The sequence below is a fragment of the Sciurus carolinensis genome, chromosome 3 (genome assembly GCF_902686445.1).
Source record: "Sciurus carolinensis chromosome 3, mSciCar1.2, whole genome shotgun sequence".
Taxonomy (NCBI): domain Eukaryota; kingdom Metazoa; phylum Chordata; class Mammalia; order Rodentia; family Sciuridae; genus Sciurus; species Sciurus carolinensis.
Window position 1 is genome coordinate 20,215,999 of NC_062215.1, and position 24,578 is coordinate 20,240,576.

The 24,578-nt window shown below is 41.2% G+C and overlaps 1 protein-coding gene across 5 annotated transcripts in view; it reads left to right on the forward strand.

Annotated features, from left to right (window-relative positions):
• The first annotated feature begins 10,027 nt into the window (after nucleotides 1-10,027).
• Stat3 (signal transducer and activator of transcription 3) overlaps nucleotides 10,028-24,578 on the forward strand; it is a 60,480-nt gene continuing 45,929 nt past the window's right edge. For 3 of the 5 annotated variants that reach the window (XM_047542881.1, XM_047542878.1, XM_047542882.1), the window contains exons 1-2: nucleotides 10,028-10,256; nucleotides 12,364-12,437. In XM_047542881.1, the coding sequence (XP_047398837.1) occupies nucleotides 12,394-12,437 (44 nt within the window). In that variant the 5' untranslated portion in view covers nucleotides 10,028-10,256; nucleotides 12,364-12,393. The remainder of the gene's footprint in view (nucleotides 10,257-12,363; nucleotides 12,438-24,578) is intronic. The other 2 variants (XM_047542877.1, XM_047542879.1) reach the window with 2 other exon arrangements.

Consider the following 24,578-nt stretch of genomic DNA (forward strand, 5'->3'; position numbering starts at 1 on the left):
TAGAGACAGGGTCTCATTGAGTTGCTTAGGGCCTCACTAAGTTGCTGAGACTGGCTTTGAACTTGTGATCCTCTTGTCTCAGCCTCCTGAGCTGCTGGGTTTACAGGCTGCGTCACCATACCCAGCAAAAATTTTTATTTAGAGACAGGGTCTTGCTAAATTGCTGAGGTTGGCTTTGATCCTCCTGTTGAGCTGCTGGGATTATAGGCATGGGTCACCCTGCCCAGTCTCAATCCTTTTTTTTTTTTTAATACCAGGGATTAAACCCAGAGGTGGTTAACCTTGAAGCCACATCCCCAGCACTTTTTAAAATATTTTACTTAGAGAAAGGGTCTCACTAAATTAATTATGGCCTCCCTAAATTGCTGAGTCTGGCTTTGAACTCATGATTCTCCTGCCTCAGCCTCTCAAGCTGCTGGAACTACAGGCATGTGCCACCACGCTCGGCTCTCAATACGTTTTAATTAAATAAAGGTAATGAAATGGGGCAGGGAAATTTCTTCAGGCAAAGGGAACAGTGTGCAGAAAGGCATAGGGGCAGGATGGCTGAGGGAAGTCCTGAGGAACAGTTAGTAGAATGATGGAATATTATAACTAAAACAGAATTCTGTTCATAGAGGAGAAAATAGAAGGTGTCATTTTGCAGAAGTCCCTACAGACCCGGGACAGAAAGTAGTATATCTGCACCAAATGAGATGCAGCATAAGAGTTAATTGGAAAAAAAGGTGGTTGCTGAAATGGTAGGATTAAATGAGTTTTCCAAGGGAAGGAGTTTGGTGGGGGAGAGGGTGGAACTAGAATTGGAGGCGGAGGGCTGGGGGCAGCTCAGTGATAGAGCATGTTCGAGTTCCTGGTATGCGTGAGGTTCTAGGTTCCATCCTCAACACTTGGGGGGGAAAAAAGAATTTAAGGCAGGAGTGCCCTCCGTCAGAGGATACTGGGAGGAATGGGAACCAGTAAAGTAAATTAGACTATAGGATGACCAGAAAGGAGAAGGACAGGTCTGGGAATGGAGTTCATGGAGCTCGGTGGTAGCACATTTGCCTAGTATACACCAGACCCTGGGTTCCATCCCCAGCACCTCAAAAAGAAAAAAAGGTAAGGGTTGGGGATATAGCTCAATTGGTAGAATGCTTGCCTTGCAAGCACAAGGCCCTGGGTTTAATTCCCAGCACTGAAAAAAGAAAAAAAAAAAAAGAAAGAAAAGAAAAAAAGGTGTAGGGCAATTTCATAAACATCTCAGGTAATCCTGATGCAAATGAGATGGGATGTCCCCTGCTCAGAAAAGCCCCTACCCTCCAGGCTTCCTGTCTGCTAGGTGACCAGAGACTCCTATCCCTGTCAACAGTGGCTTTGTCAAAGATGGCTATCTGGTCCTATCTGAGTCAGTGAAATCCTCTCTGCTGCCAGTAACTTGGAAGGTATTTTTTCTTTTTTGTCGGGGATGGCACCCAGGACCTCACATATGCTAGGCAAGCGCCCTACCCCTGAGCTATGTCGCCAGCTCAGGAACTTATATTTTGACCTGACACAGAGCTGAACATTTCAAGTAAAATCAAGATGAGCAAAGAGGTTCAGTGGAATATTCCACAAACTCCTGTCCCTGGAATTGCTGTTCCCATGATGTGGATGTTCAATTCTTCATTGGATTTGGAAGCAATTTCAGTTCCTTTCTATGAGTCCCTCCTCCACTCATTTTTTATCCTCATAAAATAAGGATATATAATATAAATGTGACATGGTGGCACAAGACTGTGATCTTAGCAGCTTGGGAGGCTGAGGCATGTGGATTGTGAGTTCAAAGCCAGTCTCGGCAACTTAGCGAGGTACCAATCCCTGATACCAAAAAAAAAAAAAAAAAAAAAAAGGAAAGAGTGTCTCAGCAGGAAGAGGGAGAATAACCAACAGCACCAGATTCTACAACAAAATTAAATAACTCAGAAGAAGGCATCAATTTTGATGAGGAGGTGGTTCCTGTAGGCCTTCAAGAACTCTGTCCTCTAGAAAGGAGAGGGCAGAAGCTACCTTGGTGGAACAAGTCAGCAATGATGGTAAGAGGGGGAACTTGAGGAAACAAAAGGTCAAGACTGGAAGGAGGAAGTATCTTCAGAGACAGAAAGTGGGGAGCAAGAGAAAGTTATTAATTTACATACCAGAAATTGAACCCAGGGGCACTTAACCACTGAGTCCACATCCCCAGCCCTTTTTTGTATTTTATTTTAAGACAGGGTCTCACAGAGTTGCTTAGGGCCTTGCTAAGTTGCAGAGGCTGGCTTTGAACTTGCCATCTTCCAACCTCAGGCTTCCTAGCCACTGGAATTAGAAGTGTGTGCCCCTGTGCCCAGCCCCAAAGCCCTTTTTATTTTTTATTTTGAGACAGGGTTTCACTAAGTTTCTGAGGCTGCCCTCAAACTTGGGATCTTCCTACCTCAGGCTCCTGAATCTCTGGGATTCAAGGACAACAGGCCCAGCCATTCATTCGCCCCCTTTTTTTAGGGCCAAGGATGAAAATTAGGGCCTTCTGTGTGCTAGGCAAGCATTCTGCCATTGAACTAAATCCCCAACCCCTCATTCACTTTTTTTCTTTAAAGTAGTTGTAGATGGACACAATACCTTTATTTTATTTATTTTTATGTGATGCTGAGGACCAAATCTAGTGCCTCACACATGCTAGGCAAGTGCTCTACTGCTGAGCTACAACTCCAGCCCCTCATTCACTCTTTTTTTTTTTTTTTCATTCACTCTTTTTTTTTGGGGGGGGGGTGCTGGGGATTGAACCCAGGGCCTTGTGCTTACAAGGCAAACACTCTATTGACTGAGCAATCCCAGCCCCTCATTCACTCTTTATTGAGCATGTATTATATGCTTTGCACTGTGCCCAGTACTGGTGAGACAAAGGAATACCTAAGAACAGACAAGATCCATTTTCCTGGCACTGACACTATGATGAGGAGACAGATATGGAAGTCTGCCAAGAGATAAATAAAATAAGAATCGTGATAAGAGTTCACAGGAAACAGGATAAAGAGATAAAGATGAATAGGTTGGGAGCAACTTTTGGTGTGGGTGGTTAGACAAAGTCTCTCTGAGTAAGGGGAAGGGTGAGAAGGAACTGGCTATGCCAGAGTCAGGGAAGGGAAGGAACAGCAGATGCAAAGATCCTGAGCTGGGAAATGGACTGGCTGGAATTCAGTGGGCAGCAGGGAAGTCATTGGCAGGGCCTTGAAGGGGATGAGATGAAGAACTCCTTTATCCTAAGGGTCACAGGAAGCCACTAGAGGAACAGAATGACAGGGCAATCAATGTAGGAGGAAGCTTAGGCTTGACAGATTTGAGTGGTGAGGAACTGCTTTTCAGGCAGGAGGGAAAAGAAATGCTTGCTTGATGCCCAAGAAGTGTTTTTGCACCCAAGTAGTTGGGATTATAATTGTGTGCCACCACACCTGGATGCCATATATCTCTCTTGACTTAGGGCAGTAAATGAAAGTTTCTATAAATTTACTAAGTCTCATCAGTTTCAGGTCCTCATCTAGCCTAGGTTCCTGAGTGTCTCTGAGGTGATAAATGGAAAACTATCCTGAGTAAGTACTGCTGAGGAGGGTAGCACATGCCTGTAATCCCAGTAATTTGGGAGTCTGAGGCAGGAGAATCACAAGTTTGAGGCCAGCCTCAGCAACTTGGCAAGATCCTGTCTTAAAATAAAAAATAAAAAGGGTTGGGGATGTGGGTCAGTGTAGAGTGCCCCTGGGTTCAATCACCAGCACTGCAAAAACAAAAACCACAAACCACTCCTAAGCTTAGTGGCATAAAACAATGACAGTCACTTTACTTGTGAATTTGTAATCTGGGGAAGTTTCAGCAAAAATGGTTCATCTCTGCTCTACTTGGCCTCCATCATAGTGGCCTAAAAGCAGGGGCTTGGAATCATGAGGCTGGCTAACTTGTAGGTGATGCTTGCTGTCACCTGGGCCTTGGCTGGACTCAGGCTGGGTTCCAAGTGTGAATGTCCAAGAGAAAGAGTCAGGTGGAAGCTGTCTGGCCTAACCTCAAAATTCATGCCACATCACTTCCACTGCATTCCATTTGTTAGAAATGAGTCATGCAGAATGGATTAGATCTTATTTATTTATTTATTTTCAGTGATGGGATTGAATCCAGGGCCTTGTGCATGGTAGGCAAATGCTCCGTTAAGACTACTTTTATATAGGAGAATTAGCAAAGAGTTTGTAGACATGTTTATAAGCCATCATAGACTCACCCAGCATCCACATTGTCTTTATTCTTTTGATGGGTAGAGGGCAGTGTTCTTTCTCTCCTTTAGACTCTTCCTTGGGAATCCAAGAGGGAGCTTAAGCCTGAGGTCTACTCAAGCTCTTGAATCAGATATACTTGGATTTGAATCTGGGCTCTGCCATTTACCAGCTCTATGTTCCTGGATAAGTCACTTTGGATAGGTCTCCTTTTCTTCACTATATAAAATAACATTTACTCATGGGATTAAATGAATTTACAGATGTGTTACATGGGCTAATACAGGCTCACAGCAGTCAGTGATTAGTAGATAATTAACACTCCATAAGTCCATAAAGTGTTTGCTATAGCATATATGATTATTCGATACAACACATTTATTTATTAATATTTAGTTAACTCAGGTCCTTTTCTTTTTCTTTCTTTCTTTCTTTCTTTTTTTTTTTTGGTGTGTGTGTGTGTGTGTGTGTGTGTGTGTGTGTGTGTTTGTGCTACTGGGATGAAACCCAAGGTAAGTGCTCTACCACCCGATTAACTCAACTGTTAGGTGAGTTCAGGGCTAAATTCTAGATGTGAGAGTTATGTAAGTGAGCTTGAAGGGGTTAGAGCTTCCAGGAACTCAAAGCTTGGAGGGAGATGTTTTCTAGAATCTTAGCAGAGTCCAGGTTTTGGAGTCAGTCAGACCTGATTGTCATTCTGAGTTTGACCCTAATTTGTTTCTCCTTCCTTCTTCTTTCTCCTTCCCCTTCCCCTTCCCCTTCCCCTTTGCCTCCTCCTCCTCCACCTCCTCCTCCTCCTTCTTTCTCCTTCTCTTTCTCCTTCTTCTTTTTTAAATTCCAGGGATTGAACCCAGGGGTGCATAACCATTGAGACACATCCCTAGCTCTTTTTGTTTTCTGAGACAGGGTCTAAGTTGCTTAGGACCTTATTAAGTTGCTGAGGCTGGTTTTGAACTTGTGAACCTGCCTCAGCCTCCTAAATTGCTGGGATTATAGGTGTGTACCATCACACCTGGTCTAAATTTGCCCCTGGTTTCTAGCTGTGGGACCAGTTCTGGACTAATCTTTCACTCCCTAAGCCTTATTTTCTTCAGTTATAAGATAAAAATCATAATACCCCCTCTCACTGGGTTCTGGTGAGGATTAAATTGAGATAATTTATGTAAAATGATTATTATAGTCCCTGGAACATAGTAATTGCATAATAAATGTTGTAGGAAAAAGCCTAATAAATAGACGCATGACAGTTCAAGGTGGTGAATGCTGTTCTAGATGAGAAAGAGATTAACTTTTCCTGGAAGCATCTAGGAAAAGTCCAGAAGAGGTGATGTGGGAACTAGACTTTGAAGAACAAGTAAGAGTTCTCAGGTTGGGACTGTGGAAAAGGAAGATATGCTAAGGAGGAAAGAACACCTGCAAGGCATAAAGTTACAGAAGGGGTTGACATGTTTGGAGGAAGCTGATGTATTCAGGGTGGGAGCCTAGAGTGTGTGGGATAAGGATGTAAGAGGGGTTCAGGATTTGCAGGACTTTGTGTCAAATTAAGAAGGGGAAGTCAAGCGTGGTGGCACACACCTGTAATCCCAGCAACTCAGAAGGCTGAGACAGGAGGATCAAGAGTTCAAAGACAGCCTCAGCAATTTAGCGAGGCCCTCAGCAACTCAATGAGACCCTATCACTAAATAAAGTACAAAAAGGACTGGGGATGTGGCTCAGTGTTTAAGTGCCCCTGGGTTCAATCCCTGGTACCCTGGTACCAAAAAAGAAAAGAAGGGAGCTCTGGGGATGTGACTCAGTGGTATAGCATTCACATAGCATGTGCAAAAAACCCTAATTTCAATCTCTACCACTAGGTGGGGGGGGCACACAAAAAAAGGACATTGATTATGCTTGTCAGTGGTATTTTTAAATTTTAATTTAGATTTTATCCTGTAGATATCAAGGAACACTAAAGTTTTTTTTGTTTTGTTTTGTTTTGGGGTTTTCTGGTGGTTATGGGGATTTAACTTACTCAGGGGTGCTCAACCACTGAATTACACCCCTAGATCTTTTTAAATTTTATTTTGAGACAGGGTCTCACTAAGTTGCCTAGGGAACTTTCAAGCCTCCTGCCTCAGCCTCTGGAGTTGCTGGGATGACAGGTATGTAGCACTGTGCTCAGTTTAACAGTAGAGCTTTGAAAGTAAACTGTGACATGATTAAATATTTACTTGTGTATTTAATTTTTAGGATGATGTCCATAGCAGCCAGGGGAAGGATGGGATGGAGTGAAGAGACAAAATCAAATGAAAGAAGCTACAGCATTTAGCCAAGCAGGGGATTGGAAGAAGTGTGGAAAAAGGATTGGGCATGGTGGTGCACGCCTGTAATCCCAGCAACTCTGGAGGCTGAGACAGAAGGATAGCAAGTTCAAGGTCAGCTTCAGCAACTTAGCAAAGCCCTAAGAAACTTAGGGAGACTATCTTAAAATAAAAACTAAAAAGAGCTGAGGATGTAGCTCAGTAGTAAGGCACTCCTGGGTTAAATTCCCAGCAACCTCCCCTCTCCCCTGCCCAAAAAAGTGTGTAAAAAGAACAGCGGCAGGGATGAAGAAAATTTTCATAAGATGAACAGATAGGTTCAGGGGGTAGATTTTATGTGTGAATGGTGGGGAGGACTGTGAAGGAAAAGAAGGCTAGCTCCTGGGCAGTCAGAGGAGGTAGGCAAAAGTTGTGGAAGGACAAAGTTGTGGAATCCAAAATCCTAGCTCTAAACTGTTTTACCTGTGAGCACCTCTGTGATCTTGAGAGTGTCATAGTAGGGTTTTTTTGTTTGTTTGTTTGTTTTGTTACTGGGGATTAAACCCAGGGATGCTTTACCCTGAGCTACATCCCAGCCCCTTTTAAAATTTTTTAAATTTTGTGACAGGTCTCACTAAATTATTTAGGGTCTTGCTAAATTGCTGAGGCTGGCCTTGAACTTAAGATCCTCCTGCCTCAGCCTCACAGTCCACTGGGATTACAGGGCCATTGGCTTTCGTTTACTTTTTTCTTTTCTTTTTACTGGGGATCAAACCCAGGAGTGCGTCACCACTGAGCCACATCCCCATCCCTGACCTTCTTTCTCCATCAGTGGATAGCATGGTCTCTCCTATCCACTACACATGATTGTTTTGAGAAAGAAAAGAGATAACAAGTATGTCAGTGGTTTGTCAGCAGTAAATCATTAAACAAATACCATACCCTATGTTATCAGGGAACCATCAACTGTATGGGATACCACAACTAAAAGACGGTTTACTGTTGTAGGAGATATCTGTCCAGTAGTGAAGATAAAGATAAACAGTGATCAATACAAACACTGTCCATAAATAAATATGGCAATTTTCACACTGGTCTGGGTCTACCAGGCAATGGGAGACACAAGTCCACCATCAGTGACCCTACCAGTTGCTCTGTAGAGGTTCTCACATCTCACTTGGATCTGAGATGGTGGCTGGGAATGTAGCTCAGTGGCAAAGCACATGCTTAGCATGTGTGAAGCCCTGGGTTTGATTCACAAGCCACACACACACACAAATACAAATGGATATGAGGTGGTACAAGAAGTCTGAATCATCCAGATTCAGATAGGCTTCAGGTATTTGGAGAGTCATGTGAATCCGTGAGTAAAATACTGTGCTGTATATTTCTTTCTTTTCCATACTATTTGGGATTGAACCCAGGCCTTCTTCATTTTTTTTTTTTTTTTTTTTTTTTTTTTTTTTTGCACCAGGGATTGAATCCAGGGGTACTCACACCTACTGAGCTGCATTCCCAGCCCTTTTTATTTTGAGATAGGGTCTTGCTAAGTTTCTTAGGGCCTTGCTAAATTGCTGAGGCTGGTTTTGAACTTGAGATCCTCCTGTCTCAGCCTCTCAAACTGCTGGGATTACAGGTATGCACATTTTCTTTTATTGGTTATTATTACTATTTTTGGGTACCAGGGATTGAACTCAGGGACACTTTACCACTAAGCTAACTCCCCAGCCCTTTTTATTTTTAATTTTGAGACAGGGCCTCAAACTTGTGTTTCTTCTGCTTCAGTCTTCTGAGTTGCTGGGATTACAGATGTGTGCCACCATCCCGAGTTCATTTTTTTTTTGAGCTAGGGTCTCACTAACTTGACCAGGCTGGCCTCTAATTTGTAGCTTCCTGCCTATTCTTCCCAAGTAGCTGGGAATTATAGGAATGCACCACCATGCTCAGTTTGTGCTGTCTATGTCTGAGGCTAGAATTCATAGTCTCCATCAATTCTCAGAAGGATTTGTGACCCATCAAAGGTTAAGAGTCATTGATTTTCTCACCAGAAATTAATAAGAATAGCTATCTTTAGGGAGAAAGAATGATGGAGAAAGGAGAGGAAGATTTCATTTAACATTTTCAACCTATTTGAACTGTTCTTTTTTTTTTTTAAAAAACACGACCATGTATTAGTTTCATTGAAAAAAAATTGTTATAGTAAGATAATGAACCCTTTTTAGATTTTATTAATTTATTTATTTTGTTCTAGAGATTCTACCCAGAGGTACCCTACCACCGAGTTACATCCCTGGCTCCCCAGCCCTTCTCATTTTTTATTTTGAAAGAGGACCTGGTTAGGTTGCTTAGGGCCTCGCTAAGTTGCTGAGGCTGGTCTCCAAATTGGGGTCCTCCTGCCTCAGTCTCCCTAGTCGCTGGAATTATAGGCATTCACAATCTCAGTCAGCTAGATTTTTATCTTTATCCCTCTTTGTGTTAGACGAAGATAACAAACAGAAGTACTAACAACTGGTATTTTAAAAAAACCCTGATAGTATCAGCACACTCCGTTCCGCAAAGTTCATCCTCTATTGTGTAAGCCAAAATGTCTACATTTCCTATGAGTTATTGGCTTCAATTCTGTAAAACTTGCATATCAAATAGACAAGGTGGAAAAGAAAAAGGCAATTTTAGGTAACTCGACTCAGAAGCCTAAAAATGTCAAATACTGTGTATATGTGTCAGTCTTCATACATATACATATTGCAGACATATATATATATAATGTCTGCATTTCTTTGTACCAGCGAGTAACTTAGCTGTTGGCGTTTGATGCTTGAAGCTATGGAAGGAGGACGGGGTTATATTCACTATCTTCTCCCCAAGCAATCTAGTAATTACTCTATTTTCACGTCATATTTCCGGGTGTGTGTGCCACGACTCACGCAGAAACCGAAGTTCAAAGCAGGCAGGAGTCGCCCATGTTCTTTTTTGTTGTCCTCAGACACCCAATTCAAGAGTAGGGCCCCCAGAGGATCCGGTGATACCTGGGAGTCTTAACTGGCTGATTCCCACGTGGTAAGAAGCTCTTAACCTCGCCCCACGTGTGCCAAGGGCCGGGAAAAGGGAGAGCGGGCAGGAGGGAGCCGTATCAGGGCATTTAAAGTGTCTTGACGTCACGCACTGCCAGGAACTCAGCTGAGTTTTCAGCAGGACATTCCGGTCATCTCCCCACCTCCCCCCGTAATTCTGTGCCCAAGACTTGGGCTCTTCCCCGGTTATTACGGAGGGAGGAGCACTAAGCTCTTGGAACAGCCAGCACGGGGGCGTACCCAGTCTTCTTTTGACTCCGCCCTTTCTCCTAGGGGCTCTTTTCATTGGTCTGTGGGTGGGGCTTCGGATATACAGCCATGCTCTGGGGGCCTCTGGGTGGCCAAACAAACTGGCCGTCTCATGAATTATGCATGACGGCGTGTCTTGGCTAGGCAGGGGCTGGGTAGGGATTGGCTGGAGGGGCTGTAATTCAGCGGTTTCCGGAGCTGCGGCGGTGTAGACCGGGAGGGGGAGCCTGGGGTTCCGACGTCGCAGCGGAGGGAACGAGCCCTAACCGGATCTTTGACGAGCACCCCAGCTCGGCGCTGCGTCTCTGCGTCTGCTAGGAGAGGCCCGGCGGCCTGAGGGAGCCCGGCCACCCGCACCCGGCGCAAGCGCAGCCCCGGCCTGTCGGGCTTCACAGCTGGAGAAACAGGTGAAGGGGGCGAAGGGTGGGGCCGCGTCCCCAGACGGCCGACTGGCGTGGGGACCCGGGGGAGGCGCGGCAGGGTCTGGGAGCCTTCGCGAGTGTTTGGGGGTAGTTGCGAATGAACACTTCAGTGGAGCTGGGGGTATATGAGAAGTCACGGAGGATCGCACTGAAGGGACAACTCCCTGGGATGACAGGAGCAGGTCTCGGATGAGAAGGGGGCGCTGGAAGGAAGTTTCGGTCTTGGGAGAAAGGGGAGAAGCAGAGGAAGAGTGGGAATGAGCTCGAGGAACAGAATCATGGAGCGAGGACATACTAGTCTGGGGATGGCCAGAGTGAGCGACAGCCCCCCAACTTCCTGCTCCCTGGGGCTCTGGGGACCGTCTGGGCACGGGAGCGACTGTCACGCCGGCGGAGATCACTGATGGGGTGGTGGTGCGCGTGTTGGAAAGAGCCTCTTGCCCCCCTCGCGGGCTCTGCCACTTCCTCCGCCTTGGCCTGCTCCTGCCCCTTCAGAAGCCAGCTGTGCCCCTCTGGAGGTGGGAATAGGTGTCCCCCTATAGCCTCACGGGCTGGCTGGTTGTGGGTAGGATTATTGCATAATAATCAAGTTTCCTGTAGGGAAATTGACAGACTCATACTCTAAAAATTCTGCCCCATCCCCATCTTTTTCTAGGTCTAAGCTGTGCATCTCTCTACCTTGTAAAAATAAAAAAAGACAAATACCCAGTCAAGCCTTCTCTAGAGAGCAATAAACCTCTTTCCTCCTTGATATTATTCTTTTATAAACACCTGGTAACCTCGACTAGAAGATAAATAATTGAACCATTGCGTTTACTGGATTGTGGTGTTGCTTAATTGCATGGGACAGAATGAACCAATCAAGAGTGGGAGTTTTCTGTCTCAGAGCCAAGGTCTTGGGTAAATGTAGAATAGAGGGAAACAAAGACAGGCTGGCCTTGGCCAAGCCCTGTATGCGAACTTTACCTGTTGAGGGGTGTGGTTGCATTTAGTTAGCAAAATTCAAACTCTCATCCACGTTGCTTTTTTAACATTTAGTACATATCACTTTGTAATATGAAGTGTGTGGTAAGTCTTTTTTTTTTTTCTTATTAAACATGTAGATAGTGTGTACCTACTGTTTTTTACATCTAAAGGGTTTATTTATTCTTTGGGTTGTTTATTTTTGACTGACTGTTCTGATGAAGCATTGGTTTGAATAAATCAAAGCAGTAAATCTCAGTTTTTTACATGAGGAGTTAGACTGTGTTATGACTTGATTCAGCCAATTTTCTGTTATATTTTATATTAAATATATCTGTGTTCCCTGAGTCAACACATTTGTTTCCTCATTACATGTGCCAGACCTAAGTACTTGCAGAATTTTTGCTCAGGTATTTGCACAGTGGGATGGGATAAAGAAATCTGGGGGAAAAAATGTTGGAGTGTTGATCTTAGTCCATTTGTTGGCATATACTTCACTAAGAACCATTAGCAAATTCATAAATCTTTTATCTTTTTATGTAGTTCATTTGGGAAGACTAACCACTTAGAAATAACCCATAGTTGTGACTTATCTACAAAGGGGTTGTGTGGTAGGTAGTTCACTTAATGTTAACCCTATTTTGAAAATAAGAAATTGAAGCCAAAGGGACAAGACACCCAGGGTGAAGGTACCACAGTGGTGAAACTTGTGCCTTCTATGTATTTTGTGTTCTTTTGACTATTGATACTTCTAAGTATATATATATGCCAATATATGCCCTGTTGGGAAAAATGTCAGTGATTCTAACATATGTTCAGTAGGCTGAAGGACTTCAGTGGCAATACATGCTCAATAAACAGGTGAAACAGTCCTACAAATAGGACTGGTTTAGGTCATTTTACTGTGTAACTTCTATTTCTAACTTGGGAAGTAATTAACTTTTTTGTCCGTATAATTTGCCATCAGAATTTACCTACCTGCTAATGGAGATGTTTAGGCAAGTTTTATGTAAAGGGAAGTTATGACCTAAATGTCATTTAAACCTGAGTGCCTTGTGGCTTGATCAGTGGTCATTTGTGTCTACAGAAAGTTGTTTTTTCCTTCCTGCTTCTGTGTCTTGATATTCAGATGGGGCAGAGATGGTGAACATCATTCCAGATGCCTGAGTCCAGCACCTTTTTGCTGATATTTTCTGAGAACTGGTATGCGCATCCACAAATACTTTTATCAATGTTATGAGACTTGCTATGAAAAATAAGATGTGACTTGTTCACAGAATTTTCAGTCTACAGGGGTAATTTGAATGTTTTAACCATCCAATGCAGCAGGTTGATGTTACCAAAGAGCTATTGAGGCATTATGCCTGTGCTGCCCAACAAGTAGCTGTTATATACAAAAGAACATATAGTACAGATCTAGAACATTTCCATTATCTTAGCAGGTTCTATTGGATAGTGCTACACTGAATGGTACAGATCTCTTAAGTAAGGAAAGGTTACAAGGTTTAGAATTGTCTAGGTAGTCTTGTCAAAGGAGAGAAGTGAACCGGGTCCCAAATAATGAGTATAAAGAGCTAGGGGTAAGGAGGTATGGGGATATAGCACAAACAAAATCCTGGGAGTTTAGGAAGGTAAGTAAGTGGTCTTGAATGCAAGACCAAGGAATTGCAGTTCTGTCCTGGAGGGGAAACTTGTACAGGATTTTGAGGCCAAGTGCTAGAGTTATGGAGTACCTCCTATGTCAGACACATGCCTGGTCCTCTGATTTGTACAGAGTAATTCAGTGGTATGCCCTCTGTCCTAGGGGAGTTGTCACTTGAGTCTGACCTTACACATGGGGCCAGCATGCAAAGAGAGGTGAAAAAAGCATAGAGTGTTTAAGTGCAGAAGTATTTTTTTGAGGATTTTTGATTGGCTACAAATCACTCCCACACCTTCCCTGACCTAGTGCTCTAACTCAGGGTCTCATCATGCTAGACAAATTGCCCTACCTCTGAGCCACACCTCTAGCCCCATCACTCACATTTTATATCTTTCATACTGAATTTTTTTTTTTTTTTTTGTCCTATAACTTTTGGGTAACTTATTTTAAAAATCACCTAAAGAGTACTTGAGGGACATCCCCAAATCCTGAAGAACTGCTGGTGTTCTGGAGCAGTCTGTGAGATACAGCGGGATGACATTGCTGAGCTGTCTCTGACTTTGTTGACTATGGTGAAAAGAATTTTTATGGTGCTTACACACTTGTTGCTGGTGACCTTGGCTTACTCTGGTGCACTTTAGTCATACTGGCCAGATGGTATTTGGTGATCAATTGTTTGAAATGCTTCCAATATTTAAAAGGAATAGCATCTGGAAGAATGAATTTCTTTTATAGTCAGTTCTCATTTGTCATGTTAAGATTATCACAATTTTTTTGTTTTGGTATCAGGGATTGAACTCAGGGGCACTTGACCACTGAGCCACATCCCCATCCCTATTTTGTATTTTATTTAGAAACAGGGTCTCACTGAATTGCTTAGCCCCTTGCTTTTGCTGAGGCTGGCTTTGAACTCAAAATCCTCCTGCCTCAGCCTCCTGAACCGCTGGGTTTACAGGCATGCAACACCATGCCCATTGGACTATCACAATTCTTAATTCAGATCAGCAATCATATACACCGAAAGCCAATTATTGTGCTACGCAGAATCCAAGAAGAATGAGATATCATCCCTGTTTTCATAGAACTAGAAATGTTGGGGAGAACAGGATGTGTGCTGTGCCAGTGTGGATTTAAGGCAATGAGGGTAGTGGTTCAAGACTCAGGCTCTGGAATCAAATAGATCTGGGATCAGGTCTTGGGTCTGCTGCTTCCTAATCAGAATCCGAGCCTCAGTTTTCTTATCTGTAAAAGGAGAGGATGCTAAGAGTACCTTTCTTGTAGGTATTGTTGAAAATTCAGTAAGAAAAGACAGATAAAATGCTTAGCACTATGCTGGTACATGGTGAGAGCTCTGTAAGTCTAAATTCTTATTAAATGTCCAAGAAAAGAGATTAGTTCTCTACATGGTGTAGAGAAAGACTTTATTACAATGGGTCTTTAGCAGGTAAGAACACCTGAATAGGGTTTTGCAGGATGAATAGAAATTCTGCCAAAGTTCAGTTGTAAACAGTTCATTCAAGGCTGAAAGAACATGAGTGTGCAGAGGCTTAAAACAGCACAGTGTATTCAGGGAGCTATAAGTGGAAGTTCTTAATTTAGGAGAACTAAACTGAGGGTGAGGAGGCCACAGAGTCACATCTCTGGTCCCTTCTCAATAATGGAGTTTAAATGTCATTAAAATAAGTTGTTTTGTCCATTTTACAAAAGTAATACATGCTATTATAAAAAATTAAATTTATTATCATACCAATAGTTTAGTATTTCTCCAGATCTTTTGCAACTTTTTCTGTTTACCAGTTTATCTTGGATATGTTTACTGTAAATTCATTCTAAGAATCAAAAGAATAATAAGGAAGGCAAATCTGTCCCCAAAAGGAAATAATGTTTGAACTATCTGCCTTTCCCTTTTGTTAGCCCCATTTATAGGAATAAATGACTTTTTCTGGGTGTAGTGGTTCACACCTGTAATCCAGCAACTCAGGAGGCTGAGGCAAAAGGATCACAAGTTTGAGGCAGCCTGGGGTAGTTGGTGAGATCCTGTCTCAAAAAGAAAAAGAAAAAAGTTTGTGGTTGTATTTCAGTGATAGTGTGCCTCTGGTTTCATTCCCTAGTACCATTTTAAAAAAAGGAATAAGTAACTTTACTAATTACTGAACATTCACCTAACTTTTGACTTACATTGCATCAGCAAAGAAACTTATATTTTGAACTTTCCTAAAAGGTAAACTATTGTAGTATTGAAACACTTGTGCAGTGTGTTTGAGGGTTTCATGGTGCATAGTTGCTATAGGAGTTACAAGAGTGGACTATGAGACCTTGAACTTTAATCCCAGATCCACCATCTCTTTGATCTTGGGCCAGATGCTTTAACTTCTTTGGGTTTGTTTTTGTATCCACCTGGATATCAGGTCCACTTATAGAGTTGTAAGGATTAAACAAGATAATGCTTATACCATAAAGTACTTTTTATAGTGCCTGGTAAATAGCCAACATTCAAATGCTAATAATCACAATTATTACAAACTGCAGTATCTAACTACAAAGTTGGGCAAGTTATGATTCATGATAGTCATTAATGACCCAAAGGAAATAAAGAGTAATTGGGAGATTCTAAGCTACTGGGAAAAAAACAAAATGAATAGGGACTGGGGATTTACATTGTGGTAGAGGAGACCGAGGCCTTCACGTAAAAGGTATAGACATGGCAAACTGTAAATTCCTGTTTACACAAAGGCCCTTGTGGTAAGTCTCTTTGCCTTCTCCAAAAGCTTTGATTACATCCTATTTAATATTCAACACATTAAAAGTTGATTACCACTCAGGAATAGTCCCTTGGGGTTTTTCATGACACAAAAAGTACAGATAATATTGAAGGTTTGAGAGGTTAGAGGAGTGATTAGAGTGTTTCTCAGAAAGAAGTCAATGAGAAGAACTTAATTTTGGGTCAGACTGGGAAAACAGGACAACTTTTTGTTTTGTTTTTGGTGGTGATGAGGATTTGAACTCAGGGCCTTAGTGTATGCTAGGCAAGCACTTAGCCAAATGAGCTATATCCTCAGCCCAATTTTTTGTTTTTGAGACAGGTTTTCTCTGTGTTACGCAAGCTGGCCTCCAACTCCTAGGTTCAAGTGATCCTTCTGCCTGTCCATGCGTAGCTGGAGGTATGGGCTCGAGCCACAGGTACCTGGCTGGGATATCATTTAGTTTGGGGGTGAGGAGGCGTCCCAGATGGTATGGATGATCTGTATGAATCTGGGAACTGATTTGCTGTGCACTATTCAGCTGAATTAGATGTCCTTTCACATCTATTGGTGTTTGTATGTATGTACCATGAGTCAATGTATATGAGGGGGTGTATACGTGTATAATTGTAGTTAATCAGAGGTGTAGAGCTTTATTTTCCTGCCCTTGTAACTTTCCTTTGAAAACTAATCAGTATTCAAAACAACCTTGCAAATGGAATAACCACTTGGCTTCTACATGAAAGAGATTTTCTCACCCCAATTCTCCAATTTTGGATTGGAGGAGACAGAAAGGAAAAGGCTACACAGTTGTTTCTTGGCCAAATGTGGGGCAGGAGGAAGCCAGCAGAGCTTGAAAGAGAAAGTAAAACTTCTGGTAAATAATGGCTTCCATATCGTGGAGGAGGAGTGTAAATTATTAGGGGGATGTTTGGGTAGTTTTTGTAGAAGCCATTTCTGAAAACTGATTTGGATTAGCGAAGGTGAGCCTAATTTAGGAAACTGCCCAGTCTGTGTCAACCACCTGTTTTCCTATTTTGTTGATTGATTGCATTAGTTTGTGGTATGCTGTGACCTCTTATTCTTGTTTTGAGAGGATTTGAGGCTGAACTTGAGCACTTCCTTGGGTGAAAGCTTCCTAAAATGCATGTTTTCTGCATCTTTTCTACTGTTAATTTTGTTTTATTTTTCAACAGCACTGTTTTTCTGGCAGAATCTAAACGCATTAGACTTTTCCTTTGTTCGCCCCGCCCCCGCTGCCACCCTAAATGTAATCCTCAAAACCTCAAAACCCCGATGCTAGCTGTGTAATTACCTCTTCTGTAAACCAAAGTGCAATATTGCATCGAGTTAGCATTAAAATAGTCAGCCTTTGAAATTTTTTTTTTCTACTTGTGGTTCAAGCACAATAAATATTTAATCTCAGACTCACTTTCCCTGACAAATCAGTTTTGTATTGTATGTGGGCCTTTTTTTTTTTTTTTATCAATATGTGTAGGGAAAGCAAATTTACTGAAACATTAATAAAAATAAAACATAATTAGGATGGTAACTCTTTTATGCATATGGGCAAGTGGAATAATTGAAGTTTTCTGGATCAATATCAATACCTATTCTTGATTCTTGTGTGATTGTCTCTTTTCATTAGAGTGAAATATACAATGTGAATTCATGTATCAGGCCAGGTTCTGTGTGGGAGTACACTGTAAGAGTAGAATCCTGTGGAAGGTTTAGCATATAGGAGATTCTTAAGTTCATGGAGCCATCAAAGATTCCTGTTTCTAATACCATTGTGCAGAATGTCCATAGTCGGGGAGGCTGTATGTGTGATTGGGACAGGGATTATTTGGGAACTCTTTGTATTCTCAGTTTTGCTGTGAACTTAAAAGTGCTCTAAAAAATAAAGTTTAGGGGCTGGGGAGATAGTTCAGTCGGTAGAGTGCTTGCCTTGCAAGCACAAGGCCCTGGGTTCGATCCCCAACACCCAAAAATAAATAAATAAATAAATAAATAAAGTTTATTAATCAAAGAAATATTTCCGTGTCTGCAGAGAGCTGAGATCCTGGGTTAGAAGTACCCAATAGGGAGCTGGGGTTATAGCTCCAAGAGAGAGTGCATGCTTAGCATGCACAAGGCCCTGGGTTCCAACCCCAGCACCAAAACCACCAAACAAAAACCCCAAGAAAACCCAAACATGAAACTATTTTCATAATATAGATATTTGCATTTTATCTTAATTGACATTTGCACTTATACCAGTTGACATTATATTCAGTTCACTCAGGAAAAAATACTGGTTTCATTTAAGAATATCCCTAGTGAAACAATAAACAGTATTAATTTCATTCTCTCAACCCTTGAGGACATGTCTTTGATATTCTGTAATGAACTGGGAGGCACAAAATAAAGCAGTTTCTGTATGCTGAAGTGTAATGGCTGTCTTCTGAACAAGCACTTCTGAATTGAGTTGTGATTTCAGTAGTTTGCTTTTTTCATGAAATACTATTTTGACTTGAAAGAATGACTGAGAGGCCAGCTGGATAGTGGCAGACATTTTCTCAAAAATGAAAGAAGGGAAGCTGTCTGTTCAAGGAAAACAACTGACAATATCTGTTGCCAATGATAAAATTAGAGTTTTAGAGTAAAAATTAAAATTTGAGAAAACTTATACTCACTACTGTGAGTTTGACAGTTTCCCAATATTAACGAAAATGATTTTTTCTTCTGAAATTTTTTTTTTTTGTGTTTGTGGTAGTGGTGAGGATTGAACCTGGGGGGTGTGGGGGGGACATTCTACCATTGAGTTGTTACTTTCCCAATCCTTTTTATTTTTTATTTTGAAGAAGGGTCTCACTCAATTGCCCAGGCTGACCTTGAACATCCTCCTGCCTCAACATCTCAAGTAATTAGAATTACAGGTGTGTATCACCAGTTGGAGTGGCATTTTTCAGTGTTAACAAAAGCAATTTGGAGGGATGGTATATAATGAAATGTCAGCATTTGAAAACTTGAGTACTGAAATGTTTTCAAAATGACTAATGCGTGATATTACAAAATCATACATGGCAGACATTATATTCAAAATGCAAGATAGACTAATGGATCTTAATGTAACCGAATATGAGAAGTTCATCAACATGGTCTTGGATTCCACATTGCAACTGACTTTAAGGAATTATCACTATTTCATTCTTGGTGTAATATTAAAGAGTATCCAAAATGATCTGAAAAGATAGAAATTTCTCCCTGTTCCAAATAATGTATCTGGGTGAAATCAAATTTTTCTCAAGTATTTCAACCAAAACAACATATTGCCACAGACTGAATGCAAGCAGTTATGAGAATCCAGCTGTTTTCTATTAAGCCAGACATTAGATACCCAGAACTTTTAATAATGTCACTCTGTTTTTGAAAATTTAGTTATTTTTTATAAAAATGTTATTTATGCTAGCGTTTACTGTTTTTAAAGAATGAATTAATAAATATTTTAAAATTTTGTCAATTTTAATTGTTAAAACATAGTTTCTAATAGGTTGGTTTTTTTTTTTTTTTGGTAGTGAGGATTGAACCCAGGGGTGCTTAACCACTGAACTACATCCCCAGCCCTTTTGACATTTTATTTAGAGACAGGGTCTCACTGAGTTGCTGAGGCTGGCTCAGTGCACGATCCTCGTGCCTCAGCCTCCCAAGCCACTGGGATTACTTGTGTGGACCGGCCTAATAGGTATTGTCTAATACCTATTTATAGCTGCTATACACATTCTAATAGATATAATCTCCATGAACAAAATTTCCTTGGGGGTCACCAAAGTTTGAGGATGTTAAAAGAGCTCCTGACAGCAGAAAGTTTTGAATACTGTTTAACTATAAGAATCCCTGTGTTTTTTGTTTAAATAAGTGGGTGGGGGGAGAGAAGAAAAAAATGAAGGAAGATTCTATGGATGTGCACTGAAGAGTAAGATTTAGTTGCTCTAGGTTCATTTTAACAGGCATGCTAGTATTTTGATGCAAATTGGTCCTTAGTTTGAGAAGTATTGCTTTGTCCTGGTAGGGTGGCATACGACCATAATTTCAGTGACTCAGGAGGCTGAGACAGGAGGATCACAATTTGAGGCCAGCCTTTGCAATTTAGTGAGTTCCTGTCTCAGAAAATAAAAAAGGCTAAGGATGTGACTCTGGTAAAAGTGCCCCTGGGTTTAATCCCTAGTACCAAATTTTAAAAAAGAAAAAGAAATACTGCCTTACAAGGACCATAGAGTATAAAACATTTAGATTAGTGAAATCTTATCCGTAGGGCTTAAAAATCTTTATTTTGGAGATAAAGATAAATGGTCCTATAGACATGTTGTAAAGAAAGATTTCTTTTTATTTTGTTTATTCTCCTTGATATTAACATCTGAATATTAATCTGATAAATTGTTATTAACTAAAGAATTATGACTTTACCAGATTAGTGTTTAGTCTGATTTTGTTAGAATATCCATGAACATTTTAAGGCAGTTTCTAACTGTTTGGGTTAATTTATTTTCTTTCTCCTCCCTCCCTCCTTCTCTCCCTCCCTCCCTCCCTTCCTTCCTTCCTTCTTCCTTCCTTCTCTCTTTCATTCTTTCCTAGTACTAGGGATTGAACCCAGGGGTGCTTTACCACGGAGCTATATCCCCAGCCCTTTCTTTAATTTTTTAAAAAATATTTTTATTGTTGATGGACCTTTAGTTTATTTACTTATTTCTATTCATTGCTGAGAATTGAACCCAGTGCCTCACAGCAAGCTCTCTACCACTGAACCACAAACCCAGGCCCTCGGCTCTCTTTTTTTAAATTTTAAATTTTGAGACAGGGTCTTGCTAAGTGGCTGAGGGTCTTGCTGGATTGCTGAGGCTGGCCTTGGATTTGCCTTAGCCCGCCTCAGTCTCCCTCTTCTGGTGCATACCTGTAATCTTAGCAATGTGGGGAGGAAGAGGCAGGAAGATTGCCACTTCAGGGCCAGCCTGGGCAACTTAGTGAAACCAAGCCTAAGAAATAAAAATATAAGTAAAAAAAATAAGTAAAAATAAGTAAAAAAAAATATAAGTAAATAAATAAGGGAGTGGGGATGTAGCTTAGTGGGAGTGTGCCCCTGGGTTCAATCTCAAGTACTTGGGAGGGCGGGCATTGTCTTTAAATTTTATAAGAAGTGTTGATTTATTTCAGACATGGTCTTAATAAAGTTAACTTTAATTTGTTACATGTGATATAGTGAAGGTCTCATGTACAACAAATTAAAAAAAGAAATTTACTTGTCAGAGATCTTATAGTAGAGATAAGACTTAAATGCAGATAATTAGACAAGCCCTGGAGTTTGAAGGCCCAAGTTATTTTAGCTCTGCCATTATCTGCATGTACTCACTTAACCTTTCTGTTCTTATCTGTAAAATGGGAATGATACTTCTTGATAGGATTGTTGCATTATCTTGGTCACTTCAAGGTGCCCTCTGGCTAAGTGATTGGCCATCCAGTGTGAATTCATACTTAAGACTAAGTTCTGAATGGGTGCGATTTTTAGAAATTAGATATCAGAAACTGGAATGTTTCTTTTTCTTTCTTTTTTTTTTAGTTGTATGTGGACACAATGCCTTTATTTATTTTTGTGTGGTGCTGAGGATCGAACCCAGTGCCTCACACATGCTAGGCAAAGGCTCTACCATTAAGCTACAGCCCTAGCCCCTGGAGTAGTGTTCTTTTTTATTTATTCATTTTTTATTTCAAAGTCTACACCGTTTTTCTAAGTCATAACCAATCCTCACTTAACATTGTTGAATTATAATTTCATTAAAAAACAATTCTTAGAACTGGGGATTGAATCCAGTCTCATACATGTGCTCCATATCTTTTTGTGGCTTAGCTCATTTCTTTTCATTGCTGTAAACATTCATGCATGGTACATATGCATTAGTTTTCAACTCCTTTGGGTAAATACCAAGGAGCACAATTTCTGGATCATATGGTAAGAGTATGTTTGGTTTTATAAGAAATTGCCAACCCATGTTCCAAAGTAACTGTACCATTTTGCATTCTGAATTACAATGAATGAGAGTTCCTGTTGTTCTACATCCTCACCTGCGTTTAATGTTATTAATGTTTTGGATTTTAGCCATTTTAATAGATGTTTAGTAGCATCTCCTTACTTTTTTTTTTTTTTTTCTGTGCTGGGGATTGAACCCAGGGCCTTGTGCTTGCAAGGCAAGCAATCTACCAACTGAACTATATCCCCAGTCCTCCATCCTTACTGTTTTAATATGCAATTTCCCAATGGCATTTGATGTTGAGCATCTTTTCATTCTATGTCATCTGTATATTCTCTCTCTTTTTAAAATAATTTAACCTTTATTTTATTTATTTATTTTTATGTGGTGCCGAGGATCGAACCCAGGGCCTCACCTGTGCTAGGCACTATCACTGAGCTACAACCCTGGCCCCTGTATATTCTTTTTGGTGAAGTGTCTGATCAGATCTTTTGCCCAGTTTTTCCTTTTTGTTTTATGGTACTGGTGATTGAATCCAGGGGCACTCTATACTGAACTATATCTCTAGCCCTTTTAAAATTCTATTTTGAGATGGGATTTCCCTAAATTGCCTCCGCTGGTCCCAGATTTACATGATCTTCCTTCTCAACCTTCCAAATAACTGAGGTTAATAGGTGTGTACCACCATGCCCAGCTTTTGCTCGATTTTTTAAAATCCTTTTTTTTTTTTTGGGTGTTGGGGATCGAACCCAGGGCCTTGTGCTTACAAGGCAAGCACTCTACCGACTGAGCTATCTCCCCAGCCCCAACTTTTTAAAATTTTATTTTACTTGGTAACTGGGGTTTAACCCAGGGTTGTTTAACCACTCAGCCACATCCCCAGTTCTCTTTATTTTTAATTTTGAGACATAGTCTTGCTAAGTAGTTTAGGGTCTTACTAAATTGCGGAGGCTGGCTTTGAACTCCTGCCTCAGCCTTCCAAATTGCTGGAATTATAGGAGTGTGCTGCTGTACCCAGCATACCCAGTTTAAAAAAATTTTTTTTAATTGCTGAGAGTTTTGAGAGTTTTTGGTATAGCTGGGCATGGTGGTGCACACCTATAATCCCAGCAACTCAGGAGGCTGAGGGATGGGGTTTGCAAGTTCGAGGCCAGGCTCAGCAATTTATTGAGGCCCTGTGCAACTTAGTGAGACCCTGTCTCAAAATAAAAAGGACTGGAAATGTGGCTCAGTGGTTGAGCGCTGCTGAGTTCAATCCCCAGTGCCCCTGCCAAAAAAAAAAAAAAAAAGAAAGAAAGAAAGAAAAAGAAAAAAAATTCTTTGTATATTTAGGAGAGAGAGTTATACAAAGAACATATATAAATTTTATAATATATATAAATTATATAACATATCCCCCACCCCCACCCGGTACTAGAGATCTAACCCAGGGGTGTTCTACCATTAAGCTACTTCCCAGTCACTTATATTTTATTTTGAGACAGAGTCTCACTAAGTTGCCCAGGCTATCCTTGAACTGGAGATCCTTTTACCTCAGTCTCCTGAGTTGCTGGGATTACAGACATGTGTCACTTCACCCAATCCACTTCAAACCTTAGCTGGTGTAAAATTTTCTTCTAAAATTCAAGCCCATGCAGAAATAAACACTGGGCTGCTTGTAGTATTTTACTGGGGACAAGGAAAGGAAATGCTTGTATTCCCCTCACTCTGCTCAGTAATTCCATAATTTTAGCCTTTAAACTCTCATGTGTGTTTATTCTTATTTTTAGTTTCATTTCTTGATTCTCTTGTTTAGATAAGGCAGACCACAGAACCACAGTTGTGCATACACTCAGATAACACCCTGGATGAAGTGTTAATTCTCCTTAGGATCTGAACATTGCTGAAACCTAGGAGGGTTGGAATAGTTGAGAAATGATCTTTTGAGGAAGGAGAATCATTATTTCTAGGCTTGTTCTTCTCAGGTCCTTTTTCGTCGCTGTTTTTTGGGGGCTCAGATTAAAAAAAAGAAGTCAGAAGATGAACCAGGCACAGTGCTGCATGCCTTGATCCCAGTCCCTTGCAAGGCTGAGGCAGGAAGATGGAGAGTTCATAGCCAGCATCAGAAACTTAATGAGGCGCTAAGCAACTCAGTGAGAGCCTGTCTCTAAATAAAATACAAAATAGGGCTGGGGATGTGACTCAGCGGCCGAGTGTGCAGAGTTCAATCCCTGGTACCAAAAAGAAAAAAAAAAAAAAAAGAAGAAGTAGGAAGATGATCTTCCAAGGAGTCCTGTAAGCCTTTAAGGCACTCAGTTCTAGGAAGAACAGTAATGAGAGTGGCTTGAGTGCCTCCTGATGCATTTGTCTTGGAGTTTAGAAACATGAGCCTAGTTGAAGGAAGGGGGTGGGCTGGTGGCCTGTGATCACTGCTTTTCCAAAGTGAACAGACACTATTCTGCTGCCATTTTGCTCATCCTTCCAACAGTAATAGACACAGTGGAACACTTCTTTTTTCTCAATGCAGTTTTCTCTTGGCTTCTGTGACAACCTATTCCCTTGGTCCTTCCCAGTTTCTTTCCTGGTCATCCTTCTCTCCCTTATCTTAAATATTGAAGTGCCTCAGGCCTCTTTTGGTCTGCATCTCTCTTTCCTTCTTTCCCCATATTCTCTTTCCTAGGTGATCTCATCCATGACTTTGGCCTTTACTGTAATGAAGCTTTAACCACCCTGATGACTACCCAGTTGCCTGGGCATCTCTGGGCATCCTACTGCTTACTGGACATTTCCCCTTGGACACTTTGTAGTTGCCTTCTGTATATCTTGTCCAAAATATAGCTCTTTTTTTTTTTTTTTTAAATGTTTTTAGTTGTCAATGGACCTTTATTTCATTTGTTTACATGTGGTACTGAGAATCGAACCCAGTGGCTCACACATGCTAGGCAAGCACTCTACCTCTGAGCTACACCCCAGCCCCAAA